The 20,171-nt window shown below is 39.1% G+C and overlaps 1 protein-coding gene across 6 annotated transcripts in view; it reads right to left on the bottom strand.

Annotated features, from left to right (window-relative positions):
- KLHL32 (kelch like family member 32) overlaps positions 1-20,171 on the bottom strand; it is a 95,105-nt gene that overhangs the window by 22,760 nt on the left and 52,174 nt on the right. For 3 of the 6 annotated variants that reach the window (XM_061623385.1, XM_061623384.1, XM_061623387.1), the window contains one exon: positions 11,660-11,875. The exons of 1 other annotated variant lie outside the window; for it this stretch is intronic. In XM_061623385.1, coding sequence (XP_061479369.1) covers positions 11,660-11,875 — 216 coding nt within the window. Of the gene's footprint in view, positions 1-4,792; positions 4,965-9,742; positions 10,011-11,659; positions 11,876-20,171 lie in introns of those variants that run through there. 2 more of the 6 variants (XM_061623388.1, XM_061623389.1) reach the window with 2 other exon arrangements.

Here is a 20,171-nt window from a genome sequence, read left to right as displayed (position 1 = left end):
TCCCTTATGAGTACCTCAGAAAGAATATTTGACTTATTATGAGTTCTGACAGTGCAGAGTTATAAAACACAGGTAGGATTTCTCCCACCCCCTTCATCTAAGTGGAGCCTTTAAGTGTGTATTCAGCATAATTTTGACAAAATTCACTCTTGAAAAGGTACAAAATGACTGAAGATTTTCAATGACCTCACCTTTCCGTACTGTTTGATTAGCAGGACAGTTTATTACAGCTAACATCATTCACAGAGACAGGAGATGGGTTTTTTTGGGGGGGAGGCATGGAATGACATCAGCAATAATTGATGGGCAAAAATCTCTTCTAAATATTTTCTCACCAAACTATTGCCATACCCAGTTTTCAAGGCTGCCGCTTTCATCCTGCTTTCCCTCTTTGGGAGAAATCAAGGCAAAGATTACTCATCAAATCCAGTAAGAAGTCGATTACTGCATTCAACATATTTAGTATGTAAGCTTTTGGTTGGGCTGCAGCCAGTCCAAGATTTACAGATTTGCTTACTATAATAGCTGATAGCAAGCAATAATTGCTTACGTTGTCTTTGCATGTGTTACCAGCTTTAAAAAGTCAAACTAGAACTAATTATTTTAAAAAGAGGACCAAAATATTCCAGTTATGCCTAAATCACTCCAGAGCCTTAACACCTAAAGTCTCTTACACAGCTCTGCATAATTCTAACAAGATATCCTGAGATTCCAGTAGCTATTGAAATAAAAGCATGAAAAACATAAATTAAAGAAACGCTTTTTGCACTGCTGAACAGAGTAGGTTTTTCAAGTGGCAAGCAGCAAGACCCTTTACTTTGTGTTCTTGAGCTTCGTCAGATACCTGGCCAATCATACACCTCTACAGTATATCAGTATTCAGGTCAATGCAGCAAAACAAAAGAAGCCTTAGCAGCAGAGATTAATTTGTATCGTTTGTATCCAAAGAAGGGCAAGCATAAGGAGAAAGCTGAAGCTAATTCAAAAGATCTCCACATCCCATAATTTCATATTCATTTTGTACACAGCCAATAAATTGAACCTATCTTTTTGTGTCCTTTTATATCCAAACAATTTTAATAGTAGCTATACCATATCAATGTGCCCTCAGACTCAATAGTTCTGACAGGAGTGTTAATGCAATGAAGCTATTATAAGGTGTGCATAGTTCAATCAAAGTTAAACATATTTTAAGTCCCATTGAGATTTCCATGGACAACACCATGTACTTCCCTCTCCCCCTATTGAAACCAGTGGGATTTAAAGATGTTCAACTGTGACTAGATTGCACCCAGTGGAAATTACTGTAGTACTGTATACAAAAGGGCATTTCTATAACCAAAAGTGTTCTAACTATTGAAAGAATAGATGTAGCAGCCGTAATAAATAGCTGTAAAAACTGGAGAGCATCAGAGCAAATTATCTTTTGTGAAATAGTCCTTACTCTCATCTCATATACTCAATTCTTAAACGGCTTGCAGTAATCACCTGCTGTACATTGCTGGGTAGAGTGTGAATTGGTCCAAAGGAGGTCTCTAGGAAGAGCTGTGTAATGGGTACTGAGGACCTGATGTCCTCCTCAGCATCCATCACTGTTTCCTTAATTTGGTATAGCAGAATCTTCTATATTAATCATGTTTTACATGTGTGCAAGTGTCTGTTCACCATCTCCTCCTGAACCATTTGTTTCCATCCCCTTAATCTCAACTTTCTGATATTGCTTCTCCTGCCTATATCAAGATATACTGCTTGGGGAAACTGCAGCTCTTCACCAAGAAGACAACTCCCTAGGTGCTTCTTCCTACTAGGAACACCACAAGCAAAATAGATATCTTTGTTGCATCAGCAGCCAACTACACCAACCATGACATTAATATCAGACCTATTTGCATGCCAACAATCAAGCACACCTCATGCTAAGGGGCAAAGACTTTAATTTTTAATAGGCATAAAAGTAAAAGGTCAATGAATGGGAACACACAACAAGTGAGCAGTACAGCTACTCCAACGCACATTCTCACTTTTTGCTAGTGTTAAAAAAACTGCGAGATTCTGCCTGGGAGCAACACAGCACAGACCAATCTCTGCAGACTTTATTGGTGCTGTCACCTTTGAGGACACAATATGAGAAGTTTTAAAAAGTTCATACCTTGTGATTTTAAGAAGTGGTGCTTGAGAGAGACATACAAGAATACAATTGCAGAATTAAAAATAGCTGCTCTATAAATACTTTCCCCCCACTTTTGTTTTTCCCTAAGAAGTCACCTATGAAATTTCAGAGAGAAATTGAGAAGCAGGCACTGGTGCAGCATGAGGTACTGCTGCCAGAAAATAAAAAGGAGAGGAAAGAAAACAATTTGTAAACACACACACACCAAGTGTTGATGTGCTTTACGGGTTATAGAGTTTCTTTCACTCAATAAACAAGGCCCTCAGTTCAAGCAAGAACTCCCTGTGATTTCTAGGACACGTGCAGGTTCTTGTCTGTAGAAGTATTCAATAGATGTTTCCTGTTTCAGTTCACAGACTGTCTATCTTGAAAAGCAGTGTGTTTCTATGTACCTGCATGATCTTATTCAGACGTCCTGCTCAAAGTACTCCCAACTTCTGGAGCAACAAGAATCTTCTCATCATGGCCCCTTGTGTATAGTATTTCTTCCCCTGCTCCTTTCTTTTGAGCTTCACAGAGAAACAGAAAATGCTGCTTGTCCTGTCAGCTTTAAATATACCTTGATGCTGTTTGCTAATTTTGAAATGCATTTTTGGTTGCTATACTTTTTTAAATAGTGATTTTATATTGATCTTTATATTTTAACTACCTCTGGAATCTGTGATTAAAGATCAGAATATTATTTAAATTACATACCTTACAAAAGTATTAATTCTCACACACAGTGAAATCAATAGTTAATAGTATTGTGTATTTTGGTAAAATTAACATTCATCTGGACATGTTAAAAATTATTATCCCAAATTCCATTCCAGCAGGTCTTTAAATTGTCTGTAGAATTCTCCAACTATCCCACCAGTTCCTGGGGAACCTTTTCATTCTATCTCAGTGGCAATCCAAGAAAATTCCTTAAAATGGGTTCATAAATGTTTTTTGCCACCACTCACGCTGGCCGACACTGAAGCACAGGGAATAACAACTGCTAGAAAGGTTGTGAACAACGAAGCACTTATATTCAATTCACATGGTCTGCCAATGTGGGAAGATGCATAAATACTGGGAAACCATTTTTTTTTAGGAATGATAAAAATAACAAAACAGGGTATTATCATGTCCCCAGTACTGATATTGTTAAACATATGGGAGGAGGAAACGGTTGGGGTTTTCCACAGGTCTTTGATTGGCTTCACAATGGCAGCAGCCAGGATCGAGATTGTGAAGAACTGGAAACAGGCTGATCAGGCAGAAAACTGAATCAACCACCTCTAGTATATTGCAATGGCTGAAAAACGGATTAGCAATGGAAAAATTGTCAGCACTGGACTGCAGTATGAGACCCGTTTGTACATAGGAACATAGAAAGCTGCCTCATACCACATCAGACCATTGGTCTATCTAGGCAAGTATTGGCTACACTGACTTAGCAGCAGCTCTCCAGGATTTCAGACAGCCCCTCCCAGCCCTACGTGGAGATGCCAGGGATGGAACATGGGGCCCTCTGCATGCAAGATCGAGAGGATTTTTGCAGAACTGAACATTCCTACTTTTCACATCTGGTTTGCAGGAATTATTAATGCTGTACTTGGCTGTATTCATGTGTAGTGCCATCCTGCTGCTTTTAAAAAATAAATTAAATTTTAAAAGGGGGAGGAAGAATAATCATCCCATACAGGCGAGTAACTTGCAACATCCAGAGAACACGTAAACTCTCCAGGGGCAGATTAACAATTCATGAATTTTGGGTCCAGAGGAGCCAGACACAAACATCAGAGCAGATGAAGGACCTCCACCTGGACCTAATTGCTCAGACTGCCATCAGCACGCCAGTTAAAGGGAAATCCCTCCTTTTCTAGTCATTGTCTTTCTGCAGTCCCTTAACAAGTTCTCATTTGTGGCTTTTGAGGGTTGGTACACAGGTTAATGACACCTGCAAGAGCCAGGTTTTTTTTAAATGACTAAAACGTATTGCATGTTTGGCTGGGGGAGTGAACTCCTGTGCAAACTACTACTTGGCTATGAATGCGCATTGGGCAGCCTTTGGCAAGTCACTATTTCTCAGCCTGACCTACCCCATAGACTTATTGTGAGGCTAAAATGGTGCGTCAAGCTCCTTGAAGAAAGGGCAGGATGCAAAATGTTATAAATGAACAGTTTATTATAAGACTACCCTTTCTTCTTGTCTACTCCATTTCAATAGCTACATAATAAGATATTCGATTGCAGTTGTACAGTTGAAGCACATTATGAGCTGCCAAGGCAAGGACTACAGCTCAGCACCACAGGAGATTAGAGCCAGTAATGGTAACTGCATGAACATTCATGCATTTCCTGATCAGCAGGTTGCAGCAGCCAATTTGGGTTCTCTTTTCCTCAAGGTCTTGGCAGATAGATGATTACTAAGGCTGTTTTGTAGAACTTTCCGTTTGGCACAAATGTGTTTTTCCTCCCTTGGGCTGCAACCTCCCTTCTCTATTAGAGCCCAAGTTCATAACAAAATAGTTTGTACTGCACGAGCCACAAAGTGTAAAGCCTAACTACACATGCACGCTCACACACACACACTTTTATTTGATATCCTCTGTTATCTACAGTTAATATTGCCAGAGTTTTTCCCCATCAATATCCAGTTTCAGAGTGGCTCACAAATTAACAAGCCTACTTTAAGAGTCTAGCTTTCCGAATTCTTCTCCTAGTCTCCAGTATTGCTCCAACATTCAGATTCTCTTAAATACTTCTTTCCAATTTGCTCACTAACTTTTCCCCTCCACTTCTTCAGTGTCATATATACAGTGATCTATGGAGAGGAAAAAAGTCAGCAATTATAAAATGGATGGTCAGCAGGAAAACCTAGTGTCAAATGTTGCCATCAATCAAAGTTGCTATGCTAGGCTTGTGATTTCCAACTATATATATATAGAAACTCAACATTTCCTACTGGTCTCTTGAAATCTTAAGAATGACCAGCACAGATAAACATTAACAGAATTTCTGACGTTTACCATGACACACATATGGGGAGATGTAAAGTGCAGAGGGGGAAAAATAGTTTTACAAGGTGAGACAAGGAGTCATAACAGAAATTAACAGAAGTTAGTCAATTCAAGAGCTCATCTGAGTCACCTTTTAAAGAATGAGTTTTCCCACAGTTTAAAAAAAGATAGCCCAAGTTTTATCCAACTGCAGGCATATCTCCTCAGAAGTAAGTTCCATTGATTTTAGTGGGATTTACGTCAAAGTAAATAGATTTAGGATTGCAGCCAATGCCACAGGACCAAACATATTTTTCAGAAAGACATTATACGACTCTGAGGCTTGTCAGATGAATTGTACTTATTTCCATGCTACATGTATATCCGGCCTTTTCTCCTCAAAGTAGAAAATGTACTTCTTCCCCTCATTTTGTCCCTCAATGTTGTAAGACATTAGGACAGAGGAAATACTGGTAGATCTCTGGATGACTTCCAACAGATCTCTAAGGGTCTCTGGCTTCTTTTTTTAACAATAGCAACAACAAAATAAAATTTCCAATCTAATTTAGGCTGCTGGAATGAAGAAAGCTAACCAGGAATGGATTATTATGCGAAAAGACTGTGAGCTCAGTTGCATTCTAGTACCCAAAAGAAATGCCAAGGCTCGGAATATGTCCAGAGACACCCTGTTCTAACTGTGACTTTTGCACCTGGCTCTGCATAGGAGATCTTGGGATTCCAGCAAAAATTAAAGTCATCTGACAAGCCTGAAGTCTGCCCATCCTGGGTTACATAGATAGCAATTGGTCCAAGGTCATACCAAGGCTTTTAATGGACATTCTGGAATGGTGTTCAATGACACAAAGAGATGCATCAGAAAGGAGATGCAGACCTGCGCACATTAGATTTCATGCCTCCTCCCTGATGGGTTTTCGCCGAGCCTTAAAAACCTGGCTATTCAGGCAGGCCTATGGGATTTCTGGGGTGGACTAGTTTTATGATGTATTAATTGAAGGATGGTTTTAGATTAATTGATGATTGTGGCTTGTTGTTTGTATATTGATTTGTATATTGTATTTTGTATTATTGTATGTCGCCTAGAGTGTCCGTTAGCTCGGACAGATAGGCGACTAACAAATAAAATTTTATTTTATTATTATTATATATATAGATCCAAGCCTTGGATTCTGGGCTTAAATTTTGAAATTGATATATGCTGGCTATTTAACCAAAATGATTACCTAAATTTTGGTGCCAGAGAACCAACAGCTGTTCTCATTTTCAGTTTCATTTCAAACACATTTCAAACTTTTAACTTGTTTATTCTTATGTATTCATTTCTATACCATAAGCTCATATAAAACATTTATGTGGTATTCCAGACCCAGGATAAATTAGGTGGGGGAATGTTTCTGTAGGGGGCTAGTGCACTCCAAAAATTCCTTTATTGCTCACAGTAGTCATGAAGATGATAGACATTAAATAATGAAAACAAGGGGCAGGGCTCCAAAGTATCACAATATAAAACTGCAGTTTAACATAAACCTATCTTTTTACTGAAGCAACAACTTATTGCCACAAGGTAAAGGAGGACAGCAATGTCATCCTGGGCTCCCTTGAGATGAAGGGTGGGATATACATTTAATAAATAAAATTTAATAGTCCATAATGCTAAGAAGGAAATAATGCACATTAAATCAGTGTAGAAAAGGCTCAGAAGGACTACATATATGCATGTATCCCAGTCCGCTATTGACCAAAGAAGACAGAGTGCAAGCTGTCCAAGCACCAGAGAAATTAGGTGTGTCTAAATCCCACTGAAATCAATGTGCTTAAAACCCATTGATTTCAACTCAGTTTAGTCCCCCAGTCCATTTCCAGTTGGGCTTAGCTCCCCCTAATTGTTTTCAGCATTGTGTATTGCTCATGTGTGGGGGCTTGTGGGGTGATTTACTAAAGTCAGAACACTGCATCAAAACAGAACACTGCATCAAAATTAGCTCATTGCACAAATGTTTGTAAGTTTAAAATACATTTGATAACTAAGTTCAAGCTGCAACCAAACCTAACATTAAGAATTTGAGTCCAAGATAACACTTAACTCAAATCCTTGGCTCTATGTAATAATCTCCCCCTGAAGTTCCCAAAGTAATTGTGCCTTGTACTAGGGTATCTGTCTGCTCAACTGTCCCCTCACCAATAGCTGTTTCCTTCCCTGAGAGGTGAAAGATAACTTGTTTAAAACAAAGGATGGATTCTATCTGTCAACATGAACTACACACATTCAGAGATAGTCCTGCTGCCTCTATTCTCTTCTACCACAGACTACAGTACTGCCTCAGACCTCCACCCTTATATGCTTCCTGTGCTGTTTGCTCCATGTATTATGATTTCTCTCACTCCTGTTTTTACGAGTGATACAATTGATATTCATTTAAAAATAAGGCTGTAATATTAGCAAGAGCTGTGGACATAATATCGTCAGATATGGTATCATTCCCCCAATGCAGAAGGAGCTTCTTGTCCTTACAGAACCACCCAAATGTAACTCCCAAATTACAAGAGGAACAGCTTTTGCCACCTAGGCTTCTGCCAGGTACAAAGCAGCATTCCTCAAGGTACTACGGATGGTTGAAACCCATGGCACCAGGTTATTAGCCTAGAGTTTGGCATTTCCAGCAACACAGGATGAAGAGAGGGAGGAAAGACTGGCACAATGCCACAGGACAAATAACTGAGGGAGACAGAATGAGCAAGAGAAAGTCAGTGAGAGCCAGGCTAGCAGTTGAAGCTTTAAGAGAGTTTTAAGTTGAGACCTATCTCAGTCTGCATCTGTGTTAGAATTGCTTTTAATATGTTTTCTTTAATAATATGTTTTTAACTTTTTTTAAAAAAAGATGTTTTTAAAGCTTTTTAACAATGTTTTTAACGCTGTTTTGTTTTAATGTATTTTAAGGTCTTTTTATGATGTTTTAAAGTGTTTTTAGTGTTTCTGTTTGTCGCCCTGGGCTCCTGCAGGGAGGAAGGGTGGGATATAAATCAAATAATAAATAAATAAAAATAAGAGAGAGGCTCATGCAAAGGATTCAGCTAAAATATGCTCCCAAATGACAATGAGATCTTATGCAAGTGTCTATTCCACAAAAGGCAATAATTTGTTTTTAAGCAGAGAGAGGAAGGGAGAGACAGCAGCACAAGTCTAAAGTGATGACATTCTGTCTGCCCTGTCTCCTCGCCTAGGATACTCAGGATACTAGGATACTAGTGGATACTCAGTGATAAGTAAAAAACATGCCAGACATGCTCAGACTCAGGGGCATGCTCTTCATTTCTTAAGTGAAACAAATCTGTCTTGTTTGTGCTTGATCAGTGTGTGGATTAGGAATCTTACTGATGCAAGTCGGTAGGAAGAGGGGGGGAAGCCAACTTGTGCTAGACCTATGATCTGTCACAACAGTCCTGACTATTACTGCTGCTTCAGTGGCAATATACCAGATGCCACTACATTGATGCACAACATACAGAAGTGCCTAAATGAGCATCACATCATTAGAAAAAGCCAAATGTATGTGTATGTCACCATCACCACCACCATTATATTATTATTTATATATCACCCCTTCTCAGTAGAGGCCAGGTTGTGATGATCTCACCACAGGTGGCAATGGAGTTTTTTGGGAGTGGGGGTCATTTTAGGTTTTGCGAAATGCTTTTCATATGGGGATTCACAGTAAGACCCAAAGGCCTGGTCATGCATATATTAATAATTAAATTTTATTTTTATTTTACAAAAAAACTGTGAATTTTAAGATCACTTCCATGTGGTTACTTTTAATTTTATTTATTTAGTTATTAATATCCCACACATGCACACAAATAGCCCACACTAAAACAGAACTAATAAAAATATATCAGCAGTAAAATCAACATAAGAGAGTTTGCCTATTGTTAGTGAACCAGGAAAAAAACATAATATGCCTTTCAAAATAAAAAAGGTCTTCAACAGCTGTTTAAAGTGTAAAGAGAATTTCTAAGTGCAGTATCACTGTCATGAAGCCCCCAGGCGTGATACATAGTGTACCAAGCAGATGTCCTCTAAAGATGGACCAAACACCAGGGGCTCTGAAGCTGATTTTAAGACTCTGATAAGTTTGTATGGGTGAAGATGGTCCTTAAAGAATATAGCCTAGGACCATATTAGGACTTTAAAAAGGTATCAAGTAGTATGAAAACAAAATCAGTAACCAATGTAATTGATGTAGCATTTTTCATTATACCTCATAACACCAGATATAGGTGCCATGAAGTAATGACCACACGTGGCCTTAAATACTGGGAGTGGGAGGTAGCAGAGAAAGCAACAAGTGTCCACTCCCATCCTCCTTAAATGGGTCCCCCAGGTTACAGACTTACTCAACCAAATAAATCACAATAGACTGGCTTTTACCCCATGGTTGCCAAGGACTGCAGCCTTAATATTTTCATTAGAAGCAAATATAATATAATCAATAAAATGCATTTAGCATTCTCATTTATTCAAATACACCCAAAGCATTTGGTTTAAAGGGTTTACTTGAACTTTTCAAAAGTGTTTATTAATTATCATCACTACTTGCAACAAGGGCATATTTCACAGCAACAAGAAAATGCAGAAGTATATACTGAAAGGCTGTTTACCCACAACTCACTGGTTAGTTGCAATAACTACTGTGAGTAGTCAGGCCTCACTAGTATCCAAAAAGTCAGATAAATATTTTTCTTCCAACTACCTAAAGCTGAATATACATTGGCTGTGAGTCATCATTTTAGTGACACAGTGGAGGAATTATTTATGCCTAGGCAATATTGCTATCCACTCCAGGGGTCCTGCCCTTGGGAAAAGAAAGGAGAAGAGACACCATTAAATTTGTGGTCGATGCTTATTGGAAGCTCAAACAGTGGATGATGCCTTGGGGGGGAATACTAAAGCAGAGTTATTCCTGTGCATGTACATACACAACATGGCTGCATATGGCATTGCCAGTGTCACACTGATTAATGTGCTATAGTAACCAAACAGTAATATTCCTAATAAGCTTTCTTAATACCTATCTTTCCCCCCCCCTCCCAATTTGGGACAATTTCTTCTTCCCTCCCTGGTACCTCTTGCTCTGTTGTTGTCCTTTAAGACACGGGATGGGGATTTGTCAAAGTCAATGAGCACTTTATTAAAGGGAGAGTGCTCAGTAATGAACAATTCAGCAATCTAATGAGATTCTGCAGCTCTGTCTCCAGCCTGTATATCAAGTTTCACTTCTATAAAGCACCCTGACACTAATCCTCTGGCATACCCAATCTTCACCCTGGGCTGAATATTAGATTCTTCCATGGTATATTGCATTACCAGTATAACCTTAGCAAAAATGATGAACTTAACTACACTTGAGGCAACAGAGCAGGACTGATTTGATTTTCCTCTACTGGGTTGACTATGAGAGAATTACTTATTTACTAAGATAAAGCAAAAACAGTTTCTTATTGCCCATTGAAAGCTTGAATTGGCAAATATTTATGTGTGTCTTAATTCATTCTGGAAGACCAGGAATGAAATATATATATTTTTGCCCACAGCAGTAAAATAGCTTAAATATTCTACATAACGGCATTAGTAACCGTTAGAGAGGCAATTATGATAAAACCTAAAGTGGTCAGCGTACAGTTTGCTGCCACTTAGAAAGCAGCACATTTAACCACTGCTAAACACAGTACTAGCTCCAAGTGTAAGAGCAATAGGAAAGACACACTTTTCTTCACTGGGCTTTTCCAAACAATAAAAAACACCCTATGTTTTTGTCCTTCAATACAGGAACAGTGACACATTTTATGAAAATATAGCATAGCATTTGCCTCACTGGGACATGGTTAAATTGTTCTCCTGGAGGCATGAATTTTATGCTCACCACTCTGAAAAAAATACTCATTATTCAGTTCCTTCAAAACAACAATAAAGCACCCAGACCAAGACCCTGGACACCAATCACCCCCTTGCTACAAGCAGTTTACACAAGTAGCCCTTCAACCTGGCCCAGTTTGGATTTCTCATTAAAGCACCGTTTAGCATGATGAGGATGAACTCCAGCATGTCCACTATGTGCCAAAACATTCTTCTTTGTATAGTCACCCCTTTGCCAATAGTTAAGTGGTTCTGCTTATGATACCGCCAAGGCACCTAGCAAGAGCTAAGAGCTCCTCGTGTCTAGACACTCTGGATGTTCCTACTAAAAAAATTCCAGCTTGCAGGCAGAGAATATTGCCACTTTAGCCTAGTTCAGAAAGTTGGTGACCCCACACAATTCTCAGTGATAGGATTCTATTTTTCCCTGTAGTGATCCCTCAGTGCACAGCTGCAGTCAGATTGCATGCCAATACTTTTCTTCTATTGTTTCCTCAGCATACATGGTTTGTTCCTAATCATTTTGTTCTCTGTAATGCCTATTTCTCATCCAGTTTAGCACATGCTCCAATTATCTTTGCTCTTTACCTGCCAGATTTGTTCTTCACTCAGTGACGTGAGTCGGTCACTCTTCAAGACCTCTCGGAGGAGGCAGTAGGGTAGCGCCAGGACTTCTTCAGGGTGGCTCTTCTGTAGCTCAGAGAGGTGTTTCACTAAAAAGTCAACTACCGCCTTTTCCAGCAAAGTGAGGTTAAATAGGTCAGCAAGTTTATATAGGTCCAAGTAATTAAAGCTATTTAATTCCTGGTCAGATAAAAACAAAAACATATTTTTAGAAAGTATACAAACTTCAAACAAAAGCATAAAAACTGTATCTGCAAAACTCTGCAGTATATTCACACAGTGCACATTTGGTATGGAAGAGATCCAAATGAATCCCAAATAGGTCCCCACCTGGTTCCCATATTAAATCATCCATTCACCTACAGTGCAGACAAAGAGACACAACATTTCCTATTCGCAGAAGAACAAATGAGGGACAGATTAGCCAGTGTCCAAGTCAACTGACTTGGTCCATTAGATTAGTTATTTCATTTCTAACAAGGAGATTTGGGAGAAAGCAGCAAGGGTTGTTACACCTTCTGAGGCAGCAAGAGCTGTGCTCTTTGGGGCAAAGAAGATGACTCAGGGGCTTTAACTGTGCATTAACAGAAGATTCCTTAGGAAAGATTGCCTGCCTTAGGGTGGTTTAGGGTAGAGATATAGGGGAGGAAATTCCACTTAGTCAATGGGATAGCATCTGGAAAATGAAATTGCTACAATCTGTTTCTGCGTATATCAGAAAAAATAGATTAAAAACAACCCACAGATGGTATTATACACAGTTGAAATTAATACATATGCTATGAACAATGTTCCCAGACCTTTGGAGAAGGTTTGAAGAGGTTGTGGCCAGCAGGGCACTTAACATTCATCTGTGATGGGAGTGTCCATGGATAGTGAGTTTTGGGGATAAGATACTCAAGGAGATGAATACCATAGCTGGGAAAACTGTTAAAACAACAACGTTAATGCTGCTTTCATTGTTACTTAAGAGGATGGGATTGTAGTATTTAAGGACCTGATTAGATTCATGTTATTTATAGCCAGACTTATTCAACTGTGGAAGAATAATAGGATCTATGGTACAGTAAACTTTAGGAAAATACCACTGTGGAGAATGTACACATCAAATCCAAGTCATCAAGGAATAAGAAAAACAGGACTTTTTTGCAGAATAGAATGTTTTATTTTTCATCGTTAGAAAACTGAAAGTACAAGGCCACAATTTAGTGTTCAGAGAGTTTATCATTAGTTGATGGTGTTTATGATGTCTTAAGTCCCTTTGTCTGGTGACAAAGATAACGGTGATTAGTTTAATAATGGGGAAAATATGTTACCCCAGTTGCCATGTCACTGTAGTTGTTGGGCCTTTTCTTTGGCCTAGAATTTCATTTGCTTACTGTTCGATACATGTAAATAACTGTGATTCTCAATAAAGTTATTTTTAAAGAAGAACTACAGTGGGGGAAATTACTTAAGCTAAAGAAGCCCTTCTCCTACTTAAAAGGTTGTCCATCCACTTACAACTACATTTTAAGGGATATGCTTAAATTACTTATTACATATGAATCCCTACAGATGCCCATCAACATCAGTGAGGTCACTAAAGGCACATACTAGATTAGATAGATAGACAGACAGACAGACTTGAGAGAATTTGTATTAGGAGAGTTAAATATAAAAGGAAATTGTTGGCAGAATGTTGCTGCTTTAAAACCCAGTCTTGCATTTAGGAACATAGGAAGTTGCCTTATACAACAGAGTCAGACCTCTGGTCCATCTAGCTCCGTATTGTCCACGCTGATTGGCAGTAGCTCTCCAGGGATTCAGGCAGTGGACATTCCGAGCAATACCTGGAGATTCCAGGGCTTGATCTTTGGACCTTTCACATGCAAAGCAGATGCTTTATCACTCAGCTATGGCTCCTCCCCCTTTAGGCACTAGCATGTTTGATAGCCATAGATGATCAGGAATTCTATTGAGGCAAATGCATAGAATTCCATGCTGGTGAGTGGTTGTCTGATCTCTCAATTTCTCCTGCACCTGTCTACTTGGTTTCTGTGCTTATCTTGGAAAAAGGGAGCTCATCCCTCAGCAATGACCCTCCTCTGCCAGGCTGTTTAGTAGAAGGTTATTTTCTTTTTTACTAACCTGCTAAAGGTCTAGTATCCTGAATTTTCGTTCTGGCAGTGGAGGATGGAGCTCCTCTACATTGTGGCCACTACGGAAACACAGGCTGCTAGCCTCTTAGCAGGCTCATAAAAAAAAACTTAAGGCTTCTAACTTTTGTGTGCTTATTCACAAGGCTGATAAAACCTATATCTCATTACTTTTCATTTCGGAATTCTATTTCCATAGAGAGCCGTTATTCCCCTCCTACTTCTGGAAAGGAGAGTCTAATCCAAACCACATCTCTGATTTGGTAGTCTGTTTTCTTCTGCCAAAAGAACTGAACCGGGAATCTGCAAAAGCAGCATGTGTCACATGAAAAACGGTAGCATCACATTAAAAATGGGCAACAATTGGCATGAGATATCTTCTGCGAAGTTTTTTTCCCCTTTTCTCAGAACTCCATGCCCTAGGCACACAATTCACAGTTAAGGTCTTAAACAAAACACCCATTCAACTAATTCTGTTTCTTTAACAGTGTACTCCACACTTCTGGAAATTCAGGGGAGTTTCAAAACCAGATTGTGATATGGTATGGGAATTTGCTGTTCAAAGTCAAAAAATCATATGGGGACAGCCAGGTCACCTGAAGCAACTATATAAATCCTGGTCAGTGTGAAAAGTTGTATCATCAACATTAGCTATCACAATCTTTCCCTACACTTTTTATCACATTTTATTCTTGCATTAAACCAGTAAGGCAAGTTAGACCATGAGAGAATGAGTTGGCTGTGTGGAGCTATGAATCTATACCCCTCCCAAGTTCAACAGTATTTATGTACCACACTGGCTTCTCTATGACCTAAGCTTTAACCACTGGTCCTTAACCACATGTTGTCCCTATTCTACATGTGGTCAATCTGATAAACAATATGGAGTTTTAAAATATCTCAAACTTTGTCTCACATTATTATTTTAAACAGCACTGAATCCTTGCCCACTCAGGATACAGAACTTCTGAATTCCACCAGCCATGGAAGCTAAGTATATCAGCCTCCTCCAACAAAATTCACCCCATTGTAATACCAATCACTTCTTCAGCTTAAAATTATACACTGCGATACACTGCTATCCAGTTGATGAAGCTGCATGCCAAAAAATGTCATGCTGAGATTGTGAGATGTATATTACTGATAAGATAACCCACCTTCCAATCAGCGATAGGGCTTTTGGAAGCATAATGACATGACAGAAGTATAGGAACTGACTGCAAGAGTTGAACTTTTTTTTAGTACTCCCCCCCAAAAAAATACATTAAGGCAGTTATTTGAAACATAATGATCTAATCTGCCCCCTTAAAATACATTTCAAAACGAAGTTATAGGAACAGGCATATTTTTAAGAAGTCTACTAAAAAGTCACTCAGTTTAGAAATTCAGTTATAGTTGTTAGGTACCATCCAGGACAGATAATAACTTGTGATAGCAATTTTACTTTTAAAAGCTTTATCATTAAGTATGTTGCACTGAAGTTAAGTGAATAGCAATATTCACATGGGAAGGTCTGGACTGTCAACTATTTTATTTATTTTTCTGTACACGATCAATATAGCTCCATTCCAATTTTGTGTATGACTGCAAATTCAGAGGGACACACTGTTTATTTATTTATTCTATTTCTATGCCGCCTTTTGGCCAAAGGCCCTCAAGGTGGCTCACAAAAAATTAAACACAAATACAAAATACACATCAGAAAAAAATACAGTGCACAAAAATTCAAACAAAATATTAACATTGTTTAAACTGTTGTTTAAACATTGTTTACACACTACTGAATAATGTTGACAATCACTTAAAATCTGATTGTCAGAATCCACCGATTTATATCCCAATCAGGGGAGGAGGGGATATATATCCGTCTTTGAAAATTCAAATGAAGTATATGGGATTGTAAGCATTCACCATATTTTGGTCATTCGCTGTAAGAAATAACAGGTTCAGTAGGGGCAATATTTACATTACTAGAGCATACATTACCACTTCTCTATTGCTGAAGGAGCTAGATCCCATAACTGGATACTATGCCTGTCCAATTACACCTGAAGGCAGAGCTTGGAAAAGTTACTTTTTTGAACTACAACTCCCATCAGCCCAATCCAGTGGCCATGCTGGCTGGGGCTGATGGGAGTTGTAGTTCAAAAAAGTAACTTTTCCAAGCTCTGCCTGAAGGAAACAACCAGGTGGTTGTAGTGACTGTGGTTCTTTTTCATACCAGTGCTGTCCATTTTTTTGCCATGGGAAGTAACCACATTAGTTACCCCACTCACAAGATTATTTCCAACAGGTATTACTGAAGTGGTACGGACTGCAACTGGCAACTATTCCCCTGACATCCATACCATGGCAGTACTTTTATTACACCAATCAAAATACCATAAAACAGTTTGTAAGCTTTTGGGTTCTCCAAAATAATATTGCCATAATGCAGATTTTGGCTTTTTTTTTATGGTCCAACATAGCTAAACTTTCGCTTTTTGTGTGACCTGGAAAATACTGGATTTAGCCATTTAATAATGGGATCTTAAACTAAAGGAAGACGGATCTTGTACCACCTGAAGATGTGACTTTGTTATCTGAGGGTCGCTACCCAATTTGGCTTTTTATCCAGCACATAATCTAAAATTAGTTTCCACCTCAGTTAATATGAAGATTTCCTAGATTCTCTTTATTCCTGTTTTCTACCTATCAAGGAACCCATGTTTTACCCAGGGATGGAGACAGACCCGGGCAACAGCTGTTTTTGTAGCTCCAGAGACAGGGAATCATACATCTTTTTGTTTCTTCCTCCCAGTAGGTAATTGGATTCCTGGATAGGAATCCTCCAGCATTCTGCATTAAGACTCTTACCAGATGCAGACAAATGGATGCAGCCAAGTTTTTTTTATCTGCACGCCATCGCACCCTAGCTGGGTTTACTATCTAACTCAATGAAGAGTTGGGGAGATCTCTAAAGACTGCACACTATTTTAATCGGCCTAATATAGGTACTGTCCTAATATGGTTTTTGGAATCTTTCTTATGGGCCATTACGGCTACAGGAGCTATCACAACTCCCAGCCAGGAGGCAGTAGGGCTGGATAGGGTGATGGAGCTACTGTCACATCCATAGCCCTGACACTCACACTGGCCACAGCAGAAGTAGGGCAGTATTTTACCTAATTTTTGCTGTGCCAGCTCCAAGCTGGCATAGCAGAGGCATCCTTGTGTGGCTACTGGACTGGCTTAGGGCCAGTCACACATCCATTAGACCCATCTCTGCCTCTTCCTTGTCCTATTTTGGGGGCTTACACCAGATATTGCCACTGGGAACGCCATAAGTAGCCTGCCAGAATACAAAACAGGGCCTATCACCAGCAGGAATGGGATGAGGGAAATCTCTGCTACATCCAAACACACAAAGAACACTATGCCCCTTTACTTTTTATAGTGATCTGGCAACCCATACAGGGTGGTCACTTATTTATCAGCAAAACAAGAAAATGCATCACCCAAAAAGAAGAAAAAAGACAAAACAGATTTCTTACTTTATATGTATAAATGCACATTTAGACATCTAACCATATTGGGGAAGACTGCAACTGTATGGCCTGTGTGCCTATCCAGGTGCTAACGTTTGGTGGCTGACTTCAAGGCTCCTAGTCTCCCTTCTTATGGCTCTTTATCATTAAAACAGACTTGGACTAGACAGCATTTCAAACAGAAGAGCGTCACCAGTAAAGTAGGACACATGACCATCTTACTGGGCCTATGGCTGCAGTTTTTTCCCCCCCACACACATGTAGATTATCTGTTTTAGATAATTCCATATCAACAGCCCCCTGCTTAAGATCCACATCTACCCATCACAGCATTCTACACTGTTTTCTTTCTTCAACCAGACCAAATGGTCAGCTTTCTCATCCCCATTTTTTTATGTTGTTACTCCCTTTGCCATCTCTCAGTTAGGTTTGTTATGCTAAAAAAAGCTCAGAGGGGAGCAATTTCCCTCAACTTGTCCTCAACTCTTGCACTAGCTCACCAGACTCCCAGATCTCCCTAGAGGGCCAGGCAGATAATTTATAGGCCCACTGCCAACCATCAATTCTCAGTCACCATTGGTAACTAGGATCCCTGCAGGCTGCAATTAATTATATCACTGATACCTATTGGGTATCATTGTAAGAAAACAGAGCATGTAAGAGAGAACGACAATACTAAATGTTGCTCTACTGTTGCCCATTCAAATGGCACAGCCAAAGCATGTTTAACCCTGCTCATTTCACACTGGAAAGTTAAGCATGTGTGTAAATCTGTACCATTTAAAAATCTGTGACACAACTGCTTGGCTTTGATTGGATTATGCCCCACTTCTTCATTTAGCGAGTTGGATTGAGACTTCAATTCTGCCAGGGAGAGCATCCTCTGAGTGGAATTCTGCTCAGAAGACATTCCCACTTGGAAGGTGGGAGAGGCAAGTCTTGGCAGTTCTCCCCACCTACTGAAGCTCCCAGCACCACCTTCTATACTGTACTGGAGTGTCCTGCAACACTCCAGAACAGTATGAAGGTGGCCCTGGAGGCTACAGAGGAATCGCAAGTTCTCTCCTGACAGTGGGATTCCTCCAATGGATCAAAAGACTTCGATGATCAGAAGGATCTTTTCCTGCCTACAGAAGGGAAAGTCTGGATCCAATGTACTGTTTGTATTACTATTTATTCATGCAATGAGTGGCATAGACAGTTAAAATATGAATGAGCTTACATAATTAAATTATGTTTTAATTAGCTGCTGTTTTTATCTGCTATACTCCGATTTATTTTTAAGATGCTGCTTATTTGTGACTTAGTTATTTTTACCTCTGGATTTCAGGGCTCAATGACACAGTGGTTTACTGTTTGGTGCTACTCACATCTCCTTTAAATTTGCATGGTTCACACAACATTACTGGCAAACAGAAACTATCACACAGTTTGGCCCCTGTAAATCCATACTAACCCAATCCACTGATAATACAAAAAGGGGAGGGGAAAAAAGTTCATTCCCTTTCTCTAGTGCTTACAGACACTTTACTGCAATGCTTTTAGGTGGGTGTGTCAATCGTTCCCTCTTCACACCCACTCCCTCCTCCTCCCTTTGTTCATTGTATTTCCTGTACGCTGACAAGCAACTTCCGGTTGCTCTCCTCCATTCTACTGGCCTTTTTTATGTTGCTGCAAATGGTGCCTTTATTTTATTTTCCCCCTAACTTGTACACAAAAGCACAACACTGCTCAAACAAAGATTTGTATTTCAGCTGTATCCCACCAGAAAAAACTCAATGTTCGCACTTCTGCATTTATTTGAAAGGAAACTACTGCAACTGGTAGAACAGACTGAGCATGCCTGGTCACCTAGCAACCAGAGGCAGTGGAAATATATAATTAGAGGGCAGGGCCACAAGGGAAAAGTGAGACTAATCCTAAGAATGCCAGCTTGTGTGAATGGGAAAAAGTGACTGGCAGCTAACTTTTGAGCAGGAACTGCAAACAATGCAAATGAAAAGCAAAGGTAAAAGAATTGTATTTCCTACAAAGAAATGCTCCCATGTAAATGAGCCCTTATTCTTAGTTGTCTTAGGCATTTTTTAAAAAAATGGAAAGGTGGAGTATAAATATAAAAAAGTGAATAAAAAAACTGAAAAAATTACACAGTGCTTTACAATTTTTGCTTTATGAAAATGCTCTCATACGTTATCTTGTGAATGTGCATTGATTGAATTAATGCTAAAATAGAGCTTGAAAACAATCACCTTTATGCTATAAGTCTTAATGAAAATATCATAGAAACTTTTTCACTACTACATCTACAACCCTCTGCATACTTACCTGGGAATATGTCATAGAATTCATAGAGCTGGAAAGTACCTCAAAGGCCATCTAGTCCAACCCACTGGTGATCAGAAAATGCTGCTAAACTCAGTGGAATTTAAAGGAAATATGCATAGGCATGAACTACAAAGATATTATTACACAAAAAAATCCTACACAAATCTCGTGCATTTGTAATGACTCATATAGCTGTAAATTATATTACATTATAGGTCTGAACATATAAATTATATATGGTAATCGAGACATAAATTACAGTGTATAAGAATACACTTTTCAACATTCTATTTTAGCATTATATTTTATATCCACTTGTTTTTCTTTATATGTTTAAGAAACTGCATGTGCCACAGAAAAGGATGTATGTAAGTAACAGCCTGATAAATGAGAGTTAATCACAAGCAAGTACACAGCAGAGTACAATATACCTCTGTTCCTGTGTGCTGTGCTATAAAAAGAAAAGAAAAACACAAGGAGAACTAA

This window comes from Rhineura floridana, chromosome 4, assembly GCF_030035675.1.
Source record: "Rhineura floridana isolate rRhiFlo1 chromosome 4, rRhiFlo1.hap2, whole genome shotgun sequence".
In the NCBI taxonomy this organism is placed as follows: Eukaryota; Metazoa; Chordata; class Lepidosauria; order Squamata; family Rhineuridae; genus Rhineura; species Rhineura floridana.
Note: the sequence above shows the minus strand (reverse complement) of the source record. Positions and strands in the feature narration are given on the sequence as shown.